Genomic DNA, 26,336 nt, shown 5'->3' on the forward strand with positions numbered 1-26,336 from the left:
ATGTTCCTCACCGTGTTCCTCAGCAACAACGAGCAGCACGTCAGCGAGGTTCCCATCACCCCGGAGACGCTGTGCAGAGACGTGGTGGAGCTCTGCAAGGAGCCGGGGGAGGCCGACTGCTACCTGGCCGAGACCTGGAGGGGCTCAGGTGAGACAGACCCAGACCAGACCAGATGCAACGTCAACACGCACTTTTTATTTGCAATTTTTTATATGTTATTGTAGCTCGAGCATTCAAGTACCTTATTTCTCTTTATGTTAAACTTGAATATATTCATTTTTTCTGGCATTTTCAGTCATGTGTTGCTATTTATTTATTGATTTTATTTTAATTTATGTGCGCGTACTAGGGATGTCACGATTACTTACTTGTTTTCACAATTAATCGTGGTGTTAAACGCCACAATTAAAGCAGGAGTAAGCGATCCGGTCGTTTTGGCTAATGCTGCGTTCCAGGCAGGCTTTTGAAACCGTAAGATACGACTTACGACTTTGTAGCGTTCCAGGCAACCCGCAACTCGTGTTTTTCCGACCTGTTTTACCTGTGAAAGTCACTATAACGGCCACTCGTAACTTCTGACCCGTGAACTCGTACCAGATCGAACTGGTACGACTTCACAGGTCGGGAAAAACACGAGTTACGGGTTGCCTTGAACGCACCATAACGTCTTGTCAGCCGATGGAGTTAGCAGCCCCCGCCCTCGTCATGGATCTATTGGCCCTCGTCCCTACGTCACCACATTCACACGCATCCCTTGGCTGCACACACAGAGAGGACTGCCCCTTTATGCCGTTCTCTCTCCTCATTGGATAAAACTTGTAGGATACGATAAAAGTTTTCTCCTCGGCTCAGAGCAGAGCAGAGTGACTGACAGACCCGTGTTTCAGACCAAACACTCTATGTAAGTGATTGCTGTCGGAAAAGATATAACTATTTAAGACTTATATTAACACAAACATTCCGCTTACTTCTGCTTTAAGTAATCGTAAAGATTCATAAATACCACCACTTTCCAAAAAAGATTATGTTGGAACCGTATCGGCTGACCGACAGGAATTTAAATGTTAGCGTGTCATTTGTAATAAAAAACACGATTAAAATAAAGTTAAACACTTGGTATACCGCAGATGACATTTAATGTAAATATTTTGACTATATTTGATTTTACACATTAATAGTGTTGTGACATTAATTAATGCATGATAATCGTGATAATCGTACCAATAAAATCTATAATTGTGACATCCCTAGTGTGCACCTCTTAACATGTTTGGTTGGTAAAATAAATATGTTGAGCAGAGCATCTTCCATATTCTTGAATCTATAAGATAATAATAATACAATAATAATATAACCAAGTTTGAATTGTGAAATGGGTTTGACTAAAATAAAAATTAGGTTTTGTCTATTCTGTACTCTGTAATTATCCTATATTGACTGGGTTAAATAGAATTAAATTACAAAAAAGAGATTAAAGAACAATTTTCATTGACTAAAACTAGACGAACATAGTCATGGATTATTCTGACAAAAATAAGACTTTAATGCTCAGATTTTTATTCAACTGAAACTTGACTAGACAAAAGAGCATAAACGTGACTAAAACAAATAAAACTGACAGAGCGTGTTGTGTTGTGTTGTGTTGTGTTGTGTTGTGTTGTGTTGTGTTGTGTTGTGTTGTTCCAACCAATCAGAGCGCGTGGTCGGGGACGGGGAGCGGATGATGGAGGTGCTGCAGCGATGGGGGCAGCAGAGGGGCGAGGTCCGCTACCTGCTGCACCACCAGAGAGCTCCAGGTGAGAAACATCTGCACAATGCTTTTATTTTGAAAAGTTCTACATGAGTGAATGGAGACAATTAAAAAACAGCAAAAAAAAAAAAAAAGTTTAGATTAAAACAAAGACGGTTTATAAACCAAGACCTTCCATGAGGAGTCAGCTTCCTGTATGATGTCACTAGGCTTCTGCACGGCCACGCCCCTTTAGGAGACCAGAGGCAGCTTGGAGTGTATTGATTCCAATGGGAAAATTGAACGTGAACACATATTATGGTCTGTCCTTTCGCCCCACAGTCACTGAAGTAAATTTTGGATTCATTTTTCACAAGCCACATCTCTTCTGAACAGTTTGACACGAAAATGGCGATTTTCAGACGGACACATCAGGAGAAAATCCACTTTGTTCCAGACCTGTCTCTGTCTCTACGACACACTCTCGCCAGATTTGGCCACAGATCTCCTAGGCAACGTCAAACAAACGGCCGCAAACTCCCGTGAAAATGATTTAAATTATTTTTGTCATGCTAAATATTATTGTTAGTAGTGTAAATATTTAATGTTATCATAAGAAAATATAAATATCTCACTTTCATCTACCTACAAATTGTATAAATCCACACACACGTTCACAGACGAGGTGGTGACGGTTGGCCACGCCCATTTAGAGAGACAGGAAGTGAAACCATTTCTATCATTGGAGCAGCCGCTCATGGAGTATCTTTCCATTTATTGAATATCTAGATTCAGATTCTCTGAATGGAGAAATGAATCAGCAGGAAGTTTAGATTCTCCATCAGCCCTTCAAAATAAAAGCATCAGTGGCGTTGTTGACTGTGGCGTGTTTGTTTGTGTGTCCAGGTGGATCCAGAGGTTTGGACCAGGTGATGAAGAGGAACCAGGTGAAGACCTCGGTGGAGAGAAGTCTGGAGAACGGGGTGTGTTAGCTTAGCTTAGCTTAGCTTAGCTTAGCGTAGCTTAGCACTGCTAGCCTAGCTTCAGCTGCAGCTCCATAGAAATGAAAGTTTTGTGTTTGTTGCTTTAAACTCCTTCCAACCCTGTGAAGGCTGCGCTGCATGACGTGAAGGTGAACTCTGACTCTGACTGTGTGTGTGTGTGTGTGTGTGTGTTTGTTTCAGGACGTGACGCTGGGCGAGCTGCAGGACCTGGCAACCCGACAGCAGCAGCAGATCAACGCTCAGCAGCAGCTTCTGGCCTCCAAGGTTCATTGATTGATTGATTGATTGATTGATGGGCTTATAAGACACTAAACAAACACAAACATTCAAGAATGGCTAGCGTAGCGTGTGACCTTAAGAGAAAAGAAAAGAGAAAAAACAAAACAAAGAAGCTTCCAAGATGTCCGCCTTAAAATGTGTCAGAAAATGTAATTAATCTTCAACATCTTCAGCTCTATAAAAGTTGACTTGTTTGTGACATTTCAGTCATTTTCTTTTCTTTCTTTTTTTTAAACTTTATTTTTAAGAGGTTTTACAGTAGGCCTATATATGGAAAAATTAGAGAAAAAAAAGAACATTAAGAAAAGGCACAGATGGAGAAAATAAAATGGACAGGAGGAAGATGAATCATAATGATGTGTACATTTTAAGAGACAGGGCTAGTAGCCATTTCAGTCCTTTTTGTTCTATTTGCCCACAGTCTTTCCTTCTCATTTAGGTGTACAATAAGCATAGAGAGAGTACCTTGAGTATGACATTAAGGGACACTGTAGCTACTCAAACAAAAATGTAAATGTTAACTGTGTCCTGTTGTGACGAGGGGCCACTCATCTTCTTGTAATAGCTTTTTTACTGGCTACTAACATTATTTTAATCAAATATTTATCAGTGACATTGTTTGTGGGGGAGAAATTACCAAGATAAATTGTGCAAAAATCATGTTCAATCTCGAAGCCTACTACTACTGATTTAATTTTCTCCAAGACATCTCGCCAGTAGGGTTGTATAACGGGACAGTCTGGGCATTTCCACACTCTGTCCAGCACCTTCCATAGCTTGGCTGACCTTTCTGATGCTGTTTAATTGACATTTCAGTCATTTTCATGTCAATGCAAGACTTCCTGGTAAAGACATGGTAAAGATTTCCATATTTGACATACTGCGTTGAAGTTTGGGGAAATGTTTATAAAACAAACATAGACCCTATAATCAAGCTTCAAAAAAGAGTCATTAGAATAATAAACAACGAGTGCTATTGTGAACCTACCAACCCACTATTTTTAAGATCTAATGCATTAAAATTTTCAGATATTGTGTTCCTAACCCTAATGGAAATAATTTTTCGAGTAAAGAACAATAGCCTTCCAGCTTGTATCCTTCAGTTATTTAAATTAAGAAAAGGAAACTATAATTTAAGAGGGTTATTGATTTTTGAAATGTGTAAAGTCAGAACTAATATAAAATACAAATGTGTTTCGGTCTTAGGAGTTAAAATGTGGAATAAGCTCAATGATGAGTTGAAGACATGTAGTTCTTTGTTGAGTTTTAAGAAAGCCTTGAAATGTAAAATAATGAAAAATTATAAAATACAGTAATGATTACTTTCATCTTATTATATTGGACTGCTGACATTCTAGGTAATTTAATTTCATAGAGAGTAAAGGAGGCAAATATAATATAAGCCTTGGGCTTCAGCCTATTCCCTTTTCGGTCACTGTACGATATTTTCTTTTTTTGTGTGTGTGTGTGTGTGTGTGTGTATGGTTGCAATTGTGTATAATATGTGTTGGCTAAACTGTTCACACAGAATGGTTAATTTTGATGTTGGTGTTGTATGACCGAAATAAACAAAATTTCAATTCAAAAATTCAATTCAAGACCAGAAGCTCAGTGAGACTCAAGAGCTCACAGTGTAAACGCCAGAAAGGAAGGAAAAGGAAAAGGAAGAGGGGCAAAAGATTTCACTGTTTGTTTCTTATTTTATTTTTTATCTGCACAGACTGCCTCATAATTAAAGTTGTTTGTTGTTGTTGTAATGTGTGAGCAGGAGCAGCGTCTGCGCTACCTGAAGCTGCAGGACGCGCGGCAGCAGCAGCAGCAGCAGCAGCAGGAGGCGTCGGACCAGGAGCGGCTGCGGCAGCTCAGAGAAAACGCTCACAACCAGGAGGCCAAGCTGCGCCGTGTCCGGGCCCTCAGGGGTCAAGTGGAGCAGAAACGCCTCAGCAACAGCAAACTAGGTCTGTAGCCACCTCCTTTCATTACTCTGATACAGTACAATACGATACAATATGATACAATACGATACGATGCGATGCGATACGATACCGTACGATACGATACGGTACAATACAATACAATACAATAGAGGGTATGCACATGACGTCACGGTACTCTGAAGTCGCTGTGGAACGTCCACTGAGTGGCAAAAAGACGAGTGGCAGAGCCGCTAAAGTTTTTAAAAACGATCAAGTAACGAAGCGATTTCCTCCGAGCCCACACAAGTCTGACATGTCTAGCTTTGCCAGCAGGTAAAGCAGCAGCATGACCTAACAGAGCTGCTAGAAATCTAGAGGATACGTCTTACTTTGACCGAGTTACATTCAACAACCTGTTCTCAATGACGGAAAGTAAATTCACTGGTGCGGTCATTTTTTCCGATCGATCAGCTGTGTTTACAGTTTCAGGTGTCGTAGTTCTGATGTTTAGACAGTTAAATTAGTCCTCTAACACATCCTACAGTTTGACTGGTCAGAGTTTTTCAGAATAAAAGCAGCTCGTGTTTTAGTGTCGGGAGTCAGTGTCAGGACGACAGTAACAGCTGTAATCTCGTCCCTCTGCACAGTAACAGTGAGCCTCTGTCACTCTGCAGGTGCCGCGGTCACACTGTGTGTTACCATGGTTACAGGATTGTCAGTGTCCGTGGAGCAGACAGTTTTGGGGAGCTGGTTGTCGATTCCTTTTGACATCAATTTGTTTTGATATACGATATTTTATCCAGTTTATGAGTCCACCGTTATCCGCCAGCATGTTGAGGGAGGTTTGTTTTGCCACTCAGTCCGATCGAACGGAGCGTTGCCGAGGGCAACGTGATGTAAACGCATACCCTCTATACAGTAAATTTTTATTCCATTTGGTTCACCGTAAAAAGATACACGTTTCATTAGAAACACAGTTAAAAACACTTAATTAATTAGTTAAATGATGTTGATTAGTTAAAGGGACAACAAGGAGTTTCTATTTGGTTATAAAAAAAGTCCACCTGATGACGTCCTCAAATGTCTTGTTTTGTCCACAAACCAAAGAGAGACTCAGTTTATTGTCATAAAGGAACAAAGAAACCAGAAATATTCACATTTAAGAAGCTGGAATCAGAGAATTTTGACTTTTTTTCCTTAAAAAAATGACTCAACCCGATTATTAGATTATCAGAATAGTTGACGATTAATTTAATAATTGATTATTGTTCAATTAATCGATTCATTGTCGCGGCTCTGCTTTGTTTCACAGTTGGTTCATCGTACTGTGCTCTTTAGTGGATATGATGCATTTAAGGAACCTGCGAGTTTCAGTTGCTCTTTGTTTCCTCCCGTTCTTCTCAGTGACAGTGAACGCATCACAGTGAATAAACTTTATTTGTACTTTTCAAAACAAAATGTTGTACAGAAGTAAAAAATTTAAATTAAAATAAAAAAGCAAAAAGGACGAGACACGAAGATTAAAAACAACCAAATCATGAAATAAAAGACAAAACGTCGTCACCTGGCAGGGATTCTGGGTTTTAAAGGTTCATTGTGTTGGAGACACAATAATAACAGAGGGAGTAGTCAATGTGTGTGTGTGTGTGTGTGTGTGTGTGTGTGTGTGTGTGTGTGTGTGAGCAGATGGGACTACAGATCAGATTAGATGATATTAGATCAGATAGATTTGAGGTCGTCATTATGGAAATTACAGGATTTACATTAAGCTTCTTGTGTTTGTTAAATGTAACTGTGACGAGTTCATCCATTGTGTATTCACATCTGTGTGTGTGTGTGTGTGTGTGTGTGTGTGAGTGTGAGTGTGTGTGTGTGTGTTCAGTAGCCTCAGACCTGTAATCTTGTTTTCTCGGGTCTCAGTCATCTGTTGTTCACTGATCAATTGATCCAAAATGATAATATCAATCAGACATCGATATACTGTATATTATCAACATTTCCAACTAAAGACGCGCCTTTATTTTGAAATTCCCCTCATTCTCATCACTGCAGCAGTTTGATATTTCATCAGCAGAGACGTGTGTGAGGCTGATTATTAAAATCTAAAAATACACACAGGAACTTGATGTTCCTTCAATAAACCAGAACGTGACACTTCATAATGAACAGGAGCTCATTTTATTTTGAAAAAACATTGATTGTTCTTTCATTTAAAGGGGTATTTCAACATTTTGGCCAATTCGCCTATTGTCATAATCCCTATAGTTTTAGGAGTAGGTTTATTACCTTTAATTATCGGTGCAAGCTGTTTTTAGAACGGCGGAGCAGAGCCGTGAGCTGCTCAGTATTTCTACGTTTCTCTCATCAAACTCATCAAATACACAATCCAACAACTCCACAACGCTCTGGTGGACAAGTTGTGACCTGCACATTCACCACGCTATGAGATAATAACACAACGTTACCAGACAGAGTTGTTTTAGAGGGAAATACAGAGACTGTTGATGAAAAACCGACCCTGAAGGCAACGCACATCAGCGGTTTTGCATGAATTTCCCTCTAAAACAACTCTGTGTGGTAACGTTCTGTTATCTAATTTGTGAATTAATTCTTTGTAACAAGGGGTAGACAATATAAGTTTGCTTCTTTCTGCCCCCTTTCATTCAAGAGTACAGTATTGTCATTGTTTATTTTATTATTTGTTTTTATGCTCGATAAATGAATGAAATAAATAAATAAACTAAACTAAACTAATTATTATCTTAAAGCGTGGTGAATGTGCAGCTCACAACTTGTCCACCAGAGCGTTGTGGAGTTGTTGGATTGTGTATTTGATGAGTTTGATGAGGGAAACCAAGAAATCCCATAATGAGCCTCCGTAGCGTAGCTCTGAGCAGCTCACGGCTCTGCTCCGCCGTTCTAAAAACATCTTGCACCGACAATTAAAGGTAACAAACCTACTGCTATGACTATAGGGATTATGGCAATGGGCCAATTTGACAAAATGTTGAACTGTCCCTTTAACTAACTCCTTTCTTCATGTAACGTGATGATGAACTATGTGTGTGTGTGTGTGTGTGTGTGTGTGTGTGTGTGTGTGTCAGTGGAGGAGATCGAGCAGATGACCGGCCTGTTCCAGCAGAAGCAGAGGGAGCTGCTGGTTGCCGTGACGAGGGTGGAGGAGCTGAGCGACCAGCTGGAGGTGCTGAGGACCAACAGGCCGGAGCCTCCTCTTCCTCCTCCTCATCATCACCACCCCCAACATCATCATCACCACCTTCATCACAGCTCCTCCTCCTCCTCCTCCACGGCCGAGCTGGAGCGACTCTACAAGGAGCTGCAGGTCAGATCACGTTATCACCGAGTCGCTGAGTCGGCCAAAGAAATCAAAACAGAATCTATCACTTTTTGGCCTGTCACATCTCCACAATTCATCCCTGTAATACTTTAAAAAAGAGAGGAGACCTTAGAGAACCAATAACAATGCTTTAATTTATCACATGACTTTCAAGAAGCCACTGAAACCCTTTTTTGCAGACTTTTTCAAAGGAAACAGGTTTGCCTTTTTGCTCCACTAAAACGGTCTGAAAACATACAGTAACTTCCTGGCCCTTTTTCATCTGGAAAATAATATATTTACTCTAATAGATTAGTAAAGTTTAATTTTTAATAGTACCATGCAATTTATTTACTTATTAAATAATGGAAACTTGTTAAAATGCACCTGTTGCCCCAAAGCAACAACGTACCAACGTATAGAAAATTGCACAGTGGACCATTATGGAATCAATATTGCATTATGAGACTATGGTAGTGTGTGTTTAGGTGTAAATATAATGTTCAAAAACATATAATTCATCATAATTTTGTTTTTTATCCTTAATAAATGTGATTTTGGATGCAGTAAAGTAAACATCAGGCTATTATGATGATGATGAGGAAGATGAGAGTGAGAATGTGGATGAGGATGAGGCCAGTGAAGGTGAAAGTCTACAGAGACTGGTGTTTCTAATACAGTAGATGATGAACCGTAATGGTACAATGTTGCCTACAGTCAACAAATCCCCAAAACTTCCAAAAATAAATAATTTTTAAAAATGTCTTTAGATTATGTTTATTTAGTCTATTTTGAGACATAAAAACACTCCAAACATTTTTTCCCCCACTGGCATCATGATGCAGCGTACCATAGAGGGATAACACAGAGTTTGACATAATTTGATTTAAATGTTGTTTTCGTGAGGAAAAGGAACGTACGTCTTATTGTTTATCTTGAGTTTTGTGTAATTCTTATTTAGATGATGGGAGTGGAACTTCGTACAGTACAAGTCCTCCAAGCTTCTTTCCCTCCCTGCACTGTTTTTTTTTTAACTTGTGCTAAATAAATCAATCAATGCACCACAGACGTCTGGCGAAAATTGCACCGAGGGAAGCAAGTCTGGGTTTTACAACCAAAGAACTAAGAAACTCGACTGACTTAGTTTAAAGGAGCATTATCGCAAATACAGCAATAATAGCATAAAATAAGCTGAAATATGCAAAAGATAGGTCGGGGGGAGCCACAACTAAATTTACAAAGAAAATAGCCGACAGTGTAGTGTCCGTGGGGCAAATGCAGAATTTGTCTTTGTTATGACACAAGCCGGCCCGGCGCCTGCTGCGTTCGATTGCACTCGGAACTCGAAAATCCGACCTCCGAATCGGAAAAATGCAACAGTAAATTGTAATGTAGCAGTGTGTTAGGCTGCTTACAGTCACTGAATCGCTCGGTAGAACACTTTGTCTCCACGTCCCGTGTCTTTCTTCAGCTGTCCTCTCAGCGCTATTGACGCGTTAACGCAAAATGATTTTAACAGCACATTAACCGCAAGAGGCTGCTTCTCTCCAGACGTGATCACACAGACAGTGTGTGTGTGTCTGCAGCTGCATGATCCGGTCTGAGACATGAAACTCATGGACTGAGGAGTCGTCCCACTGCGGTCTGCACGTCACGCCAACGATCATACATTTGTAGGAGGAAGTTGCAGTTGCTGTTGTTGCCGTTGTTGTGGTTGTGCGCGACGTAGAGCTAGCCAGTTTTATTTTTCCTTTCCCCAATTTGCGTTAATGCTCCTTTAAAATATTTTTTCGTTGTTGTTTTACGACAATAAGTCAACTTAAATTTCATCACCCAGGAAGTAGCCTACTCGCTGCATTTTGCCTTGTTTTTTTTTGCACTTTAATGTACTGGTTATGGAAAAGATGATTCTTATAAATACTTTGGTATAACGCAGAAATTGAGTGTTGTTTGGTCCCGTTTTTTTTAAGTTGAAGAAAGAAAAAGCTAATTGAACACAATTTTACAATTTATGTTATTAGAAACAGGGGTGTCAAACTCATTCATGTTCAGGGGCCACAAACAGCACAATTTGATCGCAATTGTGGCCGGACCAGCAAAATAATCATGATAACCTATAAATAAAAAGAACTTTGAATTTCTCCCTTTGTTTTAATACATTATTAAGATGTTTACAGTCCTTTTACAAAACATATTATGAACAACTTGAAATTTCTTGATAATTTTCTTGGTAATTTTCACACTTGGCAGATTCATCCTGAGTGCCGGATTGGACCCTCTGCTGGGCCGGTTTTGGCCCGCGGGCCGCACGTTTGACACCCCCGGTTTAAAACATCATGAGCATTAATATTTTGTTGGTACTTAAAGTGCTTATAGTGCCGTGTTATGTTGCATTATGCTGTACTTGTTCTGAAAGTATTGCGGGAAAGTGTTGTCTGTTTGTTACCTCAATAAATTTAAGATAATTTCTATTTAATTCATGTACATTTTAGTCATTAACATTAAAAACACTCCTTTTGGTAGTAAAATAAGAGTAAAAGGTTAATAAAAAAACAGAATCCCCAAAAAATTAAAACAGAATTTGGGACTAGCTAAAAACAGGCTAGTCTGGACGTAGCAGGCTAGGCTAGGCTAACTAGCTAACAGCTTTTGTAGTATTTCCTGCTCCTTCACCGGTTGTCTGCTCCTCAACACCTTTTCTTCCTCTTCTTCCTCCTCTTCCTCCTCTTCCTCTTGCAGCTGCGGAACAAGCTGAACCAGGACCAGAGCGCGCGGCTGCAGCAGCAGAGAGACAGCCTGAACAAGAGGAACCTGGAGGTGGCCACCATGGACCGGCGGCTGGCCGAGCTCCGCCAGCGGCTCTGGAAGAAGAAGGCGGCGCTGCAGCAGAAGGAGAACCTGCCGGTGAGCGCACGATAAACAAAACCACGATAAACAAAACCACGTTAAACAAAACCACGTTAAACAAACCACCGAAGGCTGCCTGAATTAAAGCTGCTGCTTCTCTGTAGTGGTGGTCGAGGCAATTTTAAACAAATGTAGTTCTGAGCAACAAGAGACAGAATTACTGTACTGTAGGAAAACAACAAGAACATCAGCTGAGGCTTGAACTCACAACCTCTGACACCAAGAACCGGCTCTAACTCATGGACTAAGCCCGTCACCATGGTTACAGCAGCTGTCAAGGCAGATTTAAAAAATTGACAAAATGTCAAAAATTCTGTTATCAAGACAAAAATCTGGTAATACATTAATTACACCTTGACAGCATTGAAATGTTGGTGATTTGTGTGTTTTGCTTCATAAAAGAAAATCTGTTTAAAAATGCCACTCTTTCATTGACTGCAGTTGTTCCCCATGAGAGAAGAATTCAAAATGTTCGCAAAAATTCAGTTTTTGAGATAAAATTCTGATAGCCTACTTGCCAAACTTGAACGACCACGACTCTAAAATATTGTCAATTATTTTCAGGAAGGTTGAAAATGTAGAGAATTGGCTGGTATGGCAGTAGGCTACTGTTTATAGTCAAACGTTTTCATGCACTTGTAGGCTCAATTTTTCAACCATCAAAACGCCGGCTGGTATTTTTTGTGGAGGACAGTCTGAAGATGCAGTGTAGCCAATTTTTTAACAATATTTTTTATTGAAATTTCAAATGTATTTCAAACTCAACATTAAATGTACAAACATTTTCTCCCATATCCCCTCGAACAGACAAAAAAATAAAATAAAAAAGCAAATGGTCAGTGACATCAGACATCAGACTAATGGAGTAAATTAAATAAATAAATAAGAATAAAATGGGACAAAAATAAATTAATAAAATACAATAAAATACAATAAAATAAAATACAATTAAATTAAATTAAATTAAATTAAATGTAGCATGTATGGTTGGTTTGTTGGGCATTTCCAATGTTTTTAAAATGAGAGTCTTTGCTGTGATGAGGAATCTTGACACATGCTTGCATCTGGCCTGGTTTAGGCTGCCTGGCTCCATCAGTCTCTGATCTTAGTGTTTCCTGTCCAGGTGGCCTCTGACGGCGTGGCCCCGCAGCACGGCGGCGTGGGCTCCAGAGTGGCGGCCGTTGGTCCGTACATCCAGTCGTCGTCCTCCTCGACGGGCTCCCAGGGCCCGCCGGTGCCGGCCCGCCAGGAGGTGCTGGTGAAGCCGGCCTACCCCGACGGGACGGCCACGCTGCCCATGCCCGACTCGTCCCTGAAGCCGCCGCCCAGACCCGTCAAACCAGCCTCAGGTTACTTTACTTTATTTGTTTATTTGGTCAGGACAATGCATATTAACGGACAGTGAGTGCTGGAGTACCCACAGTAAATACACCGGATTTAGCACATGTGCTAAATTACATCCGTAGTCCCCAAAACAATACAACAAATTAACATAAAAAGTCCAAAAAGACAGAGGACCATTAGATAACAGGAAAAGTACATTTACATAGTTACAGGGTTAGACATGATTCTATACATAATCTATATCGCTGGAATTAACATGATTCATTGAAATATAAAAATATTAGGGCTGTCAGAGTTAACGCGTTAATCGCGATGAGATTAATTAAAAAAATTAATGCGATTAAATTTTTTAATCGCGGTTAATCGCGGCCCATTTTGTCCTCTGTCTGCTGGACTGGAGGACTGGAGTGTGGGACCTCCAGTCCAGTAGGTGGCGGTAAGGCACCTTCAAGTTGGTTGCTACACAAATATACACAGTCTAACATATATCCACAGCTTTTTTGACGGCTTTGTTGTCAACAAATGCACATGGCCAGGCAGAGGTGTAGCAAAGTAAAGGGCAATTTCCACTGGATGCAATTCGTTTCAATTCTGTGTGAGTTTCATGCATCATGTGTTATGATTAGGTACTAGGCCTGCTAGGTCTGGTCTAAAAGTTGTTTGTCTAGAGATTATAACACTTTGGAGTGTTGAAAGTCCAAAGCGCCATATATAATATTTTTAATAGAGATTAATCGCGAGTGAACTATGGAAAAAATGCGATTAATCGCGATTAGAAAAATTAATCGTTTGACAGCCCTAAAAAATATATGTCTATACAGTTCCGTCCCCTTGGACTCGTAGACAGAATCCGGAGGTTTTGGTCCTCGTCGTCTGAACCAGCTTCATTTGGACTTCTCCTTCATCTTCTTCTTTTTGTCTCTGCAGGTTTCAACGCCTCCAAAATGACCAAACTCCCCGACTGGAGCAGCTCCTTTTCTGAATCCAGTGGCGGATACAGCCACGCCTCCACCCTGCCGCGCATGTCCAGCCTCAGCAGCCGCAATGCAGGTCGGTTTGGGCACCATTAAAGGGATAGTTCACCCAAAAAATTCAAATTTCACTCATTATCTACTCACCCTCATGTGGACTAAGGGCTGGGAGAAGTTTCAGAGTCCTCCGTGGCTTCTCTGAGTTACAGCGGGGCTCCGTGCAGCACTGCATGTCCATATGACGGTTGAGAACGGAGCTCACTTTTCTTTTCTTCGTCCAAAAAGACACACCAAAAAACATCCAAATACCTCCATGGTGCTCGTCTGTAATGTCCCTCTTGTATTGAAGCCCCAACATGAGACGAGCATGGAGGTATTTGGATGTTTTTTGGTGTGTCTTTTTGGACAAAGAAAAGTGGTATCCATTCACAACCATTATATGGACAAATACTGCTGCGCTGACCCCCCCCCCCCCCCGTAACTCAGAGAAGGCACAGAGGACTCTGAAAATTCTCACAGCTCTTAGTCGACATGAGGGTGAGTAGATAATGAGTGAAATTTGAATTTTGGGTGAACTATCCCTTTAATCCTTGATGGTGAGACAGGATCAGGGTTCCCACATGTCCTGGAAAACCTGGAAAACCTGGAAAATGGTTCACCAATTTTCCAGTCATGAAAAACACATGGAAAATGAGAAAAAAAGTCAAACGTTGTCCTGGAAAATGATTTATCACAGCTACCAGAGCTCCTTTTTGACTTTTTCAGACCCTTCTAAGGATTTCGTTTCCAAAAAAAACTAAACATGTTTGTGCTGTTCTATGATACATTTGTCATAATTTCTAACCATTTAAGAGATTATTTCATACATTAGAGCCATAGACTGCACATCTTTAAATCAGATTTCTGGGAGAGAGAATGAGAGAGAGGAATAAACATAGAAACAAACTGATTACATTTACAAAATAAGGTACCATTGTCAAAAAGAAGACTTCTCCAAAGCATGAATGGGACAGCGGATGGATCAGTGTACGGTGTAAAAACTAATGTCTGTCAGACTGTAGCAGCTGAAAATGTCCTGGAAAACGATTTCAAGAAAAGAGTGGGAACCCTGAGGATGTTGTCAGAAGTTTGGTCTGTGAGACAGGAGATGATATTTCATGGAAGACGTCTGTGTTTTGACTCTGGCTCTGTCTCCTGAAGGTGGCGAGACCCTCTCAGACCAGAAGGACGTCCCGCCCCCTGTCCCCTCACGGACCAGTCACACCACAGACAGCCTGCTCAGGGACAACCAGGTACCACTGTCACTACAAACTACAAACCTAAAGCTTAAATATTTCATATTTTCAAGGAACTGGTCTATAATATGGTATCACCTTTAATGCTGAGCCAGGACTTCTTCTCCTTTGGGACAGTAACTCTCATTTAATGGCTTCTAACCACAGATGGGGCCTCGAGTCATTGTGACTTGGACTGGAGTCGACTCGAGTCGAAAATAAAAGACCTGAGACTTGACTCGGACTTGGACGTTAAAGACTCGGAACTTGACTTGACTTGAGTGTTGTTCATTTCATGTGTTCAGTTTGAATATAAAATATTAAATTAATATCTAATATTACCTGATATTTGCAGTAGGTCCTTTTAATCTGCCCATGATATGTTACATGTTATCTGGTGTTGTCTATTTGTGTATGTGTTTGAATGTGTGGATCTTCCTGGCCTCAAACCAATTCTCCCTGTTTGGGACAAATAAAGACACTTTGACTTTGACTTTGACTTTGAGCACAGGCTGAGAAAGGCGTTGTCATGATTGGATCACTACCCTGTCAATCAGTCATGCCCATGTTTGATTCCATGTATTTTACTGAATATCGGTAATTACAATGTAAATCCAATTCATTGTCATACTTTTTAAACAGGTTGGATACATTGGCCAATGATGTTGACTGACAGTTCTTTTCACTTTATTAATTCCAGACTCTGCAGGTAAAATTGCAATAATAAGGAGACTTGACTTGCCCAAGAAAAAAGGACTTGGGACTGACTTGAGACTTGCACATGTGTGATTTGGTCTCATCTCTGCTTCTAACATATCGGCAGAGTTGGCAAAACCTGCAGATATTAGTTTTAACTCTGGAATAGTTGGTCTTGCACCAGTGTTTTGGACGGTTTAGATCTCTAGGCATTTGAATCAAGTCAACTGGACGTAGTTTTGGTCTTGAAGACTCTTATCCAAGTGTCTCCATCAGTTTGTGCAGACTAGACTGGCTAAACGAACTGATGAAGCTATTTCAATAAAGGGCAAAACATCTTCAAGTCCAGTTGCCTTGTTTCAGTTGCCTAGAGACGCCTTTTACCTGGACAGTTCTGACTTTCTGAGCCAAATTACTGCGGCCATAACAGGAAGTCCCTGAACTGAACTGAGTCTAACGCTCTTTATTTTTGTTTCACCTCCAGGCCTCAGGTAAAGGTCTCTCTAAGACGGCGGTGCCACCTCCAATTCCCAGTAAACCCAAACCGTTCTCGTCGTCCGGCCCGCCGACCTTCTCCAAGCCGCCCTACAGCACCGGGACCTTCCCCGGTAAGGTGCGGCCGGTGGGAGGCCACCTCAGGGCGGCCGGCGTCCTCTCCAGCCACTGCAACACCCTCCCTCTGCCCACCAAGCAGGAGAGTCCCCCGGCCGCCGCCGTCCGGCCGTACACCCCCGAGCTCGCCGACGGCCCGCCTCCTCCGGCGCTGAAGAAGAAGCCTCAGACGGTGGCGGCCTCGTCCATCTACTCCATGTACACCCAGCAGGCGACGCCGGGGAAGGGCTACCAGGGTGGCGGGGGCACGCTGCCCCGCAGTCAGCCCCGAGGTGAGCCCACTGTCCGCCAACAGTCACTACCTTTACATGACATTTGAAATAACCGAATTACGGCCTTAATCCAACTATAACTGGACGACTAAAGTTCATGTAAACGCCTTCCACAAAGGGCCGAGTGGTTTTTGTTCCAACCAATCAAGAGAACACAGTTTGACCAATCAAGAGTCTGAAGACTGAGATCAGTTGATTAAATGAGTCAAGTAGGGATGGGAAATCGGCCCTGTCTTCAGATCATTCAATCGTGGTCACTGTCGATCACCAATAGGCGATCTAATCGTCTAAGAGAGCGGCCGCAGTTACGTCAGCTTAAAAAAATAGACGATCCGATCGAAAATCACTCCATCCCTAGAGTCAAGTCTGGTGTGCTGCTGCTTCCGACCAAATCACCCAGATAATGCGATTGGAAGGAAGGAAGCCTGTGGCCTGAAACGACATGAATCATTTGTACCTATGTATATATTTTCAGCCCGAACCCGGACCGTATAATGTCCGATTGGGATCTGGAGTTGAGAACTCTTAAATTATAGGGGTGTAACGAAAACCGATTTGAATCGGAAAATCGATTTTGATTTAAACGAGGCAAGTGCATCGGTAGACGGACTAATGAATCGGTCTCAAAGTGGCTTGAACCGGCCGATGGCCCGATTACAAAGTTATACATTGGTTTAAACTTTCAACAAGGAACTATCATTGCATCATAACCCCTTGAATTGAACTGTGTCATATTGAATTGAATTGAATCGTATCGAATCGAATCGAATCGTATCGTTCCATTTTAAAATGTATCGTTCCTGAATCGTATCGTACCACATGTATCGAGATACGTATCGAATCGTCTTATTTATATCCAGTTATTTACCAGGTGACAGAACAGTCAACAGGAAAGGAGTCTGTATTAACTTGCTGAAACGACACATATCGCCACCTAGTGTTGAGGTGGAGGACAACGCCTATTATTGTTTCTTCCCCTGATGAGTCTGTGTTGTGTTGTGCTGATCTCTGTGTCTCTGCTCCGTCACAGTGTACGGGAAACCCATTCTGTCCACCAGCGGGGCGCAGCAGTCCGCCGCCTCAGACAACACCGCCGGGAACTCTGGGTGCTGCGTGTTCGACGGGAGCGAGGCTGACAACAGTTACCTGGGTAACAGCGAGGCCGTCGGCGGGGAGACGGCCGAACGCGCCACCCCTCGCCCGCTCAGCCCCACCAAGCTCCTCCCCTTCCTGTCCGCCGCCAACCCTCACAGGTATGGCAATGCCTCGGCTCAAACCGCCATGAAAACCATAGGGAGGGAGGAGCAGAATTATCTTCCTTGACCTAATCTGCTCCATCCCTCCGTCTTTCTTTCTTTCCTTTCTCCCTTCCTTCTTTCCTTCCTTCCTCCTTTATTTCCCTTCGTCCATCCTTCTGCTTCCTTCCTTGACCTAATCTGTTCCCTCCCTCCATCTTTCTTTGCTTCCTTCCTTCCTTTTCCCTTCCCTTTTCCTTCCTTCGTCCTTACTTCTTGACCCAATTGACCTGATCTGTTCCCTCCCTCCCTCCATCTTTCTTTCCTTCCTTTTCCCCTTCCTTCCTTCCCTTTGTCCTTACTTTTTGACCCAATCTGTTCCCTCCCTCCATCTAGGCCTATCTTTCCTTCATTTTCCCCTTCCTTCTTTCCTCCCATCTTTCCCTTTGTCCTTCCTTCCTTCCTTCTTTCCCTTTGTCCTTCCTTCCTTCCTTCTTTCCCTTTGTCCTTCCTTCCTTGACCCAGGAGGACAACAGGAGGGTTAAATGTGTGTTAAAGCAGAAGTAAGCGATATTTTTGTGTTAATATAAGTCTTAAATAGTTCTATCTTCCGACAGCAATCACTTATATAGAGTGTTTGGACCGAAACACGGGTCTGTCAGTCCCTCTGCTCTGCTCTGAGCCCAGGAGAAAACTTTTCTTGTATCCTACAAGCTTTATCCAATGAGGAGAGAGAACGGCATGAAGGGCTGTGTGTGCAGCCAATGGATGCACATGAATGTGGTGACGTAGGGACGAGGACCAATAGATCCATGACGAGGGCGGGGGCTGCTAACTCCATCGGCTGACAAGAAGTTAGCCAAAACGACAGGATCGCTTACTTCTGCTTTAAATGTGTGAAAGTACTTTGTATGAATGTCTGGTATGTATTGTTTTGTGTATTGCAGTGGCTCAGAGCCCAAAACAAATTTCCCTTCGGGACAATAAAGTACAATCCAATCCGATCCACAGGAACCCCAGCGACGCCGACCTGGAGGCGCTGCGCCGCCGGCTGCACCACGCCCCCCGGCCCCTGAAGAAGCGCAGCTCCATCACGGAGCCCGAGGGCCCGGCCGGACCCAACATCCAGAAGCTGCTGTACCAGAAGACCACTCTGGCTGCCATGGAAACCATCCCCATGGAGACGGTCGGTCCAGCCGGGGCGTACATTCATCAGCCCGAGGCTCACGAGGAAGGGATGGGTGGCGGCGGCGGTGGTGGTGGTGCTGATGTCGCATCGAGGGTTGCCGACGACGACGACCGGCTGCTGACCGACAGCCCGGAGGAGCGTCTGACTCCGCCCCCGTTGCCACCGCGCTCGCCCATCCCCGACCCCGCCTCCCGCCACTCCAAGGAGGAGGAGGAGGAGGAGGAGGAGGAGGAGGATGAAGGGTGTCCGTCCTCTTCGGTCCACCAGGATCGTCGCTTTTCAGAGGAGTTCCCGCCGTACCCGCCGCCGCCGTACCCCAGCTGTGGCGACGTGGATCAGTTGGAGGAAGCGCTCAACATGCAGCCGCCAGAGGTCACAGGGCAGGTCACCGCGCCACCGGTGGGTGTTACCATATCTGACCCGCTTTGGAGAAATGAGTCGGAAGTCGCAACGTTCTATTTTTAGATAATTAGCTGATAACGTAGCCTAGAAATCTAGCTGCACCCTAGCGGCAGCAAATATATTTGCTCCGTAGGTGGGTCTAGAAACGAGCCATAGGAACTTTTTGAGTCTCGAACACCGATTGTGTTGACCAATCACAGCGCTCTATCTGTTTAGAGAGTCGTTGGGCGGGCTTAACGCGATGACGACATACATTTTAATTGGCTTGTCAGGCAACGTCATCCTGCTCTTTGCTCTGATTGGTCGTAGCGCTACCCTATTGGTGCAGAGGCAGTTTGAAAGACAGCCTTCATCCCGCCCCCTGGATTGAGCCGAGGTCTACCAGACTAGACATTTTAGTGATATAGTCTGGCTTGTCAGGCTACTGATAATGTGGAAAACCAATAAAAAATCCCAATTTTTTTTTGCTAATTTCAAAGAAATGACATTCAAAAACAATCTCCCAAAGTTTCATAGTCCAGAGAATTGAGGAAAGGCACGTAAACGACGATTAAAGTTGACTTGCAACTTTTAACCCTCTAGACGAGCACAACGTTAAACAACTTCTGAACCGTTTATGATGGAGACGAGCTGTAAACTGCATCTGAATCGCAGGATTCTCCGCTTTCCGAGCGTCCTTGAATGGTGCCTTTAGAACAACTAAGGACGGGGTCCACGTGTAATCACGTAGTACGGAAACAGATGCTAAACCGAGCGTAGCCACAACATAGGACGTCTCTGGCGTAGCATCGATACATGGATTCAACGCTTGCACACGTTTTACAAAATATGAAATAACTTTGGAACCGTTTATGATGGAGACGAGTTGTAAACTGCATCTGAATCGTGAGCTTCTCCGCTTTACGAGGGTCCTTGAATGGTGCTTTTGTGACCAAAAACGAAGGACGGGGTCCGTGTAATCACATAGTACTAGTACGGGAACAGATGCTAAACCGAACACTTGCACATGTTTTACAAAACATTACAACTTCCGAACCGTTTATGATAGAGACGAGCTGTAAACAGCATGTGAATTGTTAGATTCTCTGCTTTCCTCTTTGACAACAAGGGGGTGCGTGCCGTGTAATCACGTGGTACAGGAACAGATGCCAGAGTCCGCTGGCCAGAGATGTTCTATATTGTTTAAAAGCAATTTTTCTCAGGTTTTCAATTGGAAAAAGAGAGTGGAAGACCATAATTCAAATGGCCTTCTATTGAAAACCGTCCAATGTATGACTTTGACTAGGGTATCATTTTTAAGCTTATTTTCTCCTCTTCACATTGATACCAAAATCTCAATTTTGAAATTTGGGTGACTGTGACCCATTTTGCTGGCTCATGATGGGATCGGACTGATACTTGGCTGATCCTCTATGATCTGTTCTCTTGGTCTCTCTCTCTCTCAGGGTAAGAGGTCCATCCTCCGTAAAGTCGGCTCAGACCGGATCAACCACAGCATGCGGGTCAAGTTCAACCCTCTGGCGCTGCTGCTGGACTCGTCTCTGGAGGGCGAGTACGACCTCGTCCAGAGGGTCATCTACGACGTGAGTTGTGCCGCCGTCCGAGACGATATATTAGAACAAGTTTAGAACATGAATCATTGGTACGAAAGGGGTTGAAATCAGCAGCTGAAACTACAGATGTCCACGTGTCTGCAGGTGGAAGACCCCAGCATGCCGAACGACGAGGGCATCACAGCGCTGCACAACGCCGTCTGCGCTGGCCACACCGAAATTGTAAAGTTCCTGGTCCAGTATGGCGTCAACGTCAATGCTGCTGACAGCGATGGCTGGTGAGTCACAACAATATCATTGTGGTTGCAGTTAACATTTGACATTTTGGTCCAAGACATGCATGACAAAGGTACATTGTGTAAGAATTCCTCCCATCTAGCGTTGTGGTTGTATATCGCAAGCAACTCAGTCGTATTTTTCATGCTGCATTCATGTGAAATCGGTTAGATGACAGACGGACGACAGCCACTGCAGGTAACGGCTTAAACAAGCCTCTATGTAAACAAGTGGTCCGTCAGCACGAGGCAAAACAATACAGGTGACAATATGTTGTCATGGCGTGTTGTTTACCCGACCCACGTTTTACCAGCTTTCTCTGGACTTCTGTGACTAAAATGACGTCTGGTTTGTTACCGACGGCCGTCTGCCCGACTGCAGGTGAATGCAGCATCAGTGTAACGCTCCATTCCTCCTCACTGCGTTACCGCGGTGACTTTTCACAGACGCCACCTCCACCTGAGCCGACAGCTCCGGTGTCTCCGCTGAGTTTCCGTGGTTTCCTACCGTCACGCTGCCACTGAACGTAAAAACATGGCGACACCACATGGCAGCAGCACCGAGCTTACCCGCTCCATGGAGATATGAATGATATGAACGGCAAATTCAGAGCTGAAAGGAACACTTCACTTTGTTGATGGGGGGGGATTACTGATTAATGAAAAACAGACTTTTGAACCAAATAATCGATTTTCGTGAATAGATAACAGGAGAACTTACACAATGTACCTTTAATTGAAGAGTCTGGTCTTTCTTTAAGTTGACTTTACCCAACTATCCCAATCAAGGTTGTAGCTGCCACGTAGGACAACATCATCCCTGTTAATCAATCCGACAAAGCTCTGATTGATTTGTTTCTCCAACTAAGAACAAAAACTAAAAAACTTTAACCTTGTCACCTTGTTACCTTCGTCTCCAGGACGCCCCTTCACTGCGCCGCCTCCTGTAACAACGTTCAGGTCTGTAAGTTCCTGGTGGAGTCGGGGGCGGCCGTGTTCGCCACCACCTACAGCGACATGCAGACCGCTGCTGACAAATGTGAAGAGATGGAGGAAGGCTATGCCCAGTGCTCCCAGTTCCTCTACGGTAAGATGGTGCGGTGGGCTGTGTGGGCCATCAGTTGGGGTTGGGGTGGTCAGGGATCGGGGTTTGGACTTTAGATCCTTCAGTAAGGTCTCAGGTGTCAAACAGGGGATATCAGAGATAACAGATCCCTCCTCTGTTGCTCACCCTGAGGTTTCTCCAATTTTTCCCTGTTAAAAGGGTTTTCCATGGAGTTTTTCCTCAGTCGATGTGAGAGTCTAAGGGCAGAGGATGTTGTTGTGATGCCATGTAAAGCCCTTGAGACAAACTGTTTGTAAAAACGGGCTATACAAATAAAATTGCCTTGCGCCTTGCCATGCCTTGCCTTGGGTGAGGGGTCCACGAGAAGGTTCCTGAGATAATAAGAAGTTTGAGTTGGTAAATTATGGGAAGCCTTAAGAGGTTCCACGATTCCTTGAGGAGATTTTGTCCTTTGAGAGATTTGAGATGATCCATTGGTACCATGGGTCCTTCGAGTTTCTAAATTTGAGATTTTCAAGAAGATTCAAAAGCTCATTGATGCCACGAGTGAAGAGAAGATACTTGGAAGACTGAAGGTGTGATTGAGTTCTTCACAGATTCTAGTTGATCTCACAGATTAATGAAGTTGTAAGGAGGTTCCACACATTTGACATCTGTCTCAGAGGTTCTGTGAAGAATAAGACGATTGAGGACTTTCCCAGGGAGGGATCTTTTCATGATAGTTCTCCGAAACCTTGTTGGGTAGGTTTAAGGAGGTTCCACTAAGGGAAAAAGAAAAGACATTCGAAGAGTTTGTTGAAGTTTGAGGATGTTTAGGAAGATTTCATGACCTCTTTAGTTTGTTTTGACGGAAACTTTAGGGAAAAACTCAGCAGCAGCAACCAGGGATCATGTGAGATGCAAACGATTGCCTTGTTGAGTTGACAACAACCGTCCGTGTGAAAGTCTGAAGGATCTCAGGTGTTTTATTGTTGGAGGATGTCCACCGGTCTGTTGAAGGATCATTCTAGAAGTTGGTGATGGTCCAAGGGAAGAGTTTTGTGACTTTCATGTGCATGTCTAGGATGTTACAGCCGAGCATCACTTCATGTAATCATGGTTCCTGTTTTGAGAGATTAAACGGATAGTTCAATATTTTGGCAAATTGGCCCATTGCCATAATCCCTATAGTCATAGCAGTAGGTTCGTTACCTTTAATTGTCGGTGTGAGCTACAGTATTTTTAGAACGGTGGAGCAGAGCCGTGAGCTGCTCAGAGCTACGCTATATGGAGGCTCATGGGATTTCTTGGTTTCCATCATCAAACTCATCAAATACACAATCCAACAACTCCACAACGCTCTGGTGGACAAGTTGTGACCTGCACATTCACCACGCTATGAGATAATAACACAACGTTACCAGACAGAGTTGTTTTAGAGGGAAATACATGCAACATGCATGCGCGTTGCCTTCAGGGACAGTTTTTCATCAAGCAGTCTCTGTATTTCCCTCTAAAACAACTCTGTCTGGTAACGTTGTGTTATTATCTCATAGCGTGGTGAACGTGCAGGTCACAACTTGTCCACCAGAGCGTTGTGGAGTTGTTGGATTGTGTATTTGATGAGTTTGATGAGGGAAACCAAGAAATCCCACGAGCCTCCGTAGCGTAGCTCTGAGCAGCTCACGGCTCTGCTCCGCCGTTCTAAAAACAGCTTGCACCGACAATTAAAGGTAACAAACCTACTGCTATGACTATAGGGATTAGAATACTTACTCAGGTTGTCCGGGTCCTTGGCCTCAGTCTGACCTACTCATGTTTGATGATCCAGATTTTAAAAGGCTCCTCCCTTGTTTGTGTGTGGACAGGCGTGCAGGAGAAGATGGGCGTGATGAACCGCGGCGTGGTGTACGCGCTGTGGGACTACGAACCTCAGAGCGACGACGAACTGGGCTTCATCGAGGGCGACTGCATGACGGTGCTGAGGCAGAAGGACGAGGTGGAGACGGAGTGGTGGTGGGCGAGGTGTGCCGACCGCGAGGGCTACATCCCCCGCAACCTCCTCGGGGTGAGTCGCCGCTGCCAGCTGTTGACAACACACTGCAAAAACTCAAAATCTTTCCAAGAATATTTGTCTTATTTCTTGTCAAAATGTCTCATTTCTAGTCAAAACTAATCTCTTTCCACTTAAAATAACTTGTTTTAAACTAAAAATCTGCCAGTGAAAGCAAGATTTTTGTGCTTACAATAAGAAAGAAAAACTTGCTCCACTATCAGATTTTTCTACTTATTTCAAGGGAAAATATGCTTGAAAGAAGTAAAAAGTGTCTAAAAACAAGCTAATTTTTATGAGACGAGTCTTATTTTGAGTATAATTTGATTTGTTTTGACTAGAAATGACATTTTGACTAGAAATGAGACAAATATTCTTGGTAAGATTTTGAGTTTTTGCAGTGCACAGATGTTTTCAGGCTGAATTCACAGGAAGCTGGTGTGACGGCAAAGTCCGTCGTTGAACTCTGGCCTTTGAGTGATGAACTCGAGCCACTGAGCAGCGTCGAACGGTCTCGACAGCTGAGTTTAAAACGAACCGACGGATTCATTCACTCTGAAAACCTTTTAATCCATCGTCCTTTTAATTATCACTAAGACACATACAGTAGTTTAATCCAGGGACTCTCTGCTGCACCAACAATCCTGCACCGGCTCGTTTCTACGAGAGATTTTGGACATTTGTGGGATTGTAGAATAAATTTGGTGCACTCAGAACGAAGTCCCACTCTGTTCCTCAAGCTCTGCTGCCGGGAAATGAACCGTCGACCCTGTCGGCATCAGCCCGTCTCGTCACTTTTCTTTTAATCAGGTTTTAACAGCAGCTCTGAGAGTCCTGTTACCCAACGACTTTATGTAAGAAGTTTCACTGTTTCATGTTATCTTAATGGTGTTTTAATGAGAAACTCTTCCCCCTTTTTTTTTATTTCCCAGCTGTATCTGCGGATCAAGCCGCGGCAGAGGAGCCTGGCTTAACCCGCCAGATGAATCTCTCCCGGGAGGAGACGAGTAAACCTCCGGACGGTCGATTGTTTAGAGTGATGGATGTTTTCTAGACGTCTGGTTGTTTTTTTTTTTTACAACAACAGCACAAAGAATGTCACAGTGACGCATTCACTTGTCCAAACATTTGCGTCCTCATTTCAGATGTTCGACGACTTGAGGCGTCAAACGAGACGATGAATCCTCTTCATTTTTTATTTTGTTGATTAGTGACAGCAAAGAAGAGACTGGACCTGAACCACACGGCCTCTTTATCTTTCAATATAAAGTACAATCATTCTTTTTTTTGTAACGTCCAAAACATTGTAGCCATAATCTGGCAGAATCAACAGTTATCATCATCTGAGAGGAAACACGTCCCAAAAATGTTCGTTTTTTTTTTTGTCTTGACAAAATAGTAACTTGTAGTAAAACTTGGAAACATGTTAATGACATGAACATGACAGGAACTCGGCGAAGAATGATCATAAACAAAGGGAACAAGATTCAAAAGTACTTTTTTTTTTTCAGTTTTTTTGGAGCTTCCAAAATAATAGTCGTTTATTTTATTGACTCGTTTTGACAAATTGTTTGTTGTTGGGGTTTTGCAGGTTTGCCTAAATCGAGCTCAGAGCTTCAGACTGAAATCGTTGCTGTTTGTTTCACACATTTCATCCAAAAACCCAACACAGGATGCAAGTGTTATGAAACTGAAGCTCTTATTTTGAAAGGTCATGACCATGATTCTCTTTTGTTATCAAAGTTGTTTGTTTTGAGTCATTTCTATTTACAACTCTGTTCTAATGTAAAGCCAGAAGCTTTTGATTGTGTTTTAACTTATTACAAAACTCATTATTTTCCAATAGATTGCTACGTTTTCCAAAATAAAAGCCTGATCAGCTTAAATCAGCTGTTGATAAATCAAAACATGCAGGAATGTGGGTGTGTGTGTTTTTGTTCTTTTTAGAGGTATTTGTGCTATGCTAAGCTAAACTCATCTTAAAGGAATAGTTCAACATTTAGTCAAATTGGCCATTTCCATAATCCCTATAGTCATAGCAGTAGGTTCGTTACCTTTAATTGTCGGTGCAAGCTATTTTTAGAGCGGTGGAGCAGAGCCGTGAGCTGCTCAGAGCTACGCTACGGAGGCTCATGGGATTTCTTGGTTTCCCTCATCAAACTCATCTAATACACAATCCAACAACTCCACGAGGCTCTGGTGGACAAGTTGTGACCTGCACATTCACCACGCTATGAGACAA

At 43.1% G+C, this 26,336-nt stretch overlaps 1 protein-coding gene across 1 annotated transcript; it reads left to right on the forward strand.

Annotated features, from left to right (window-relative positions):
- Positions 1-26,013, forward strand: LOC146992442 (apoptosis-stimulating of p53 protein 2-like). Its single transcript, XM_085786471.1, has 18 exons — positions 1-148; positions 1,696-1,797; positions 2,637-2,713; positions 2,915-2,998; positions 4,782-4,971; positions 8,034-8,272; positions 11,006-11,170; positions 12,297-12,522; positions 13,445-13,567; positions 14,689-14,780; positions 15,943-16,342; positions 17,373-17,595; positions 18,589-19,165; positions 20,614-20,751; positions 20,866-20,999; positions 21,917-22,083; positions 23,910-24,109; positions 25,027-26,013. Exons 1-18 carry the CDS (start codon positions 1-3, stop codon positions 25,066-25,068), a joined length of 3,327 nt encoding a protein of 1,108 aa, XP_085642597.1. The 3' UTR covers positions 25,069-26,013.
- Positions 26,014-26,336: the final 323 nt, after the last annotated feature.

Source organism: Trachurus japonicus, chromosome 1 (assembly GCF_045865225.1).
Source record: "Trachurus japonicus isolate A0001 chromosome 1, Traja_1.0".
Taxonomy (NCBI): Eukaryota; Metazoa; Chordata; class Actinopteri; order Carangiformes; family Carangidae; genus Trachurus; species Trachurus japonicus.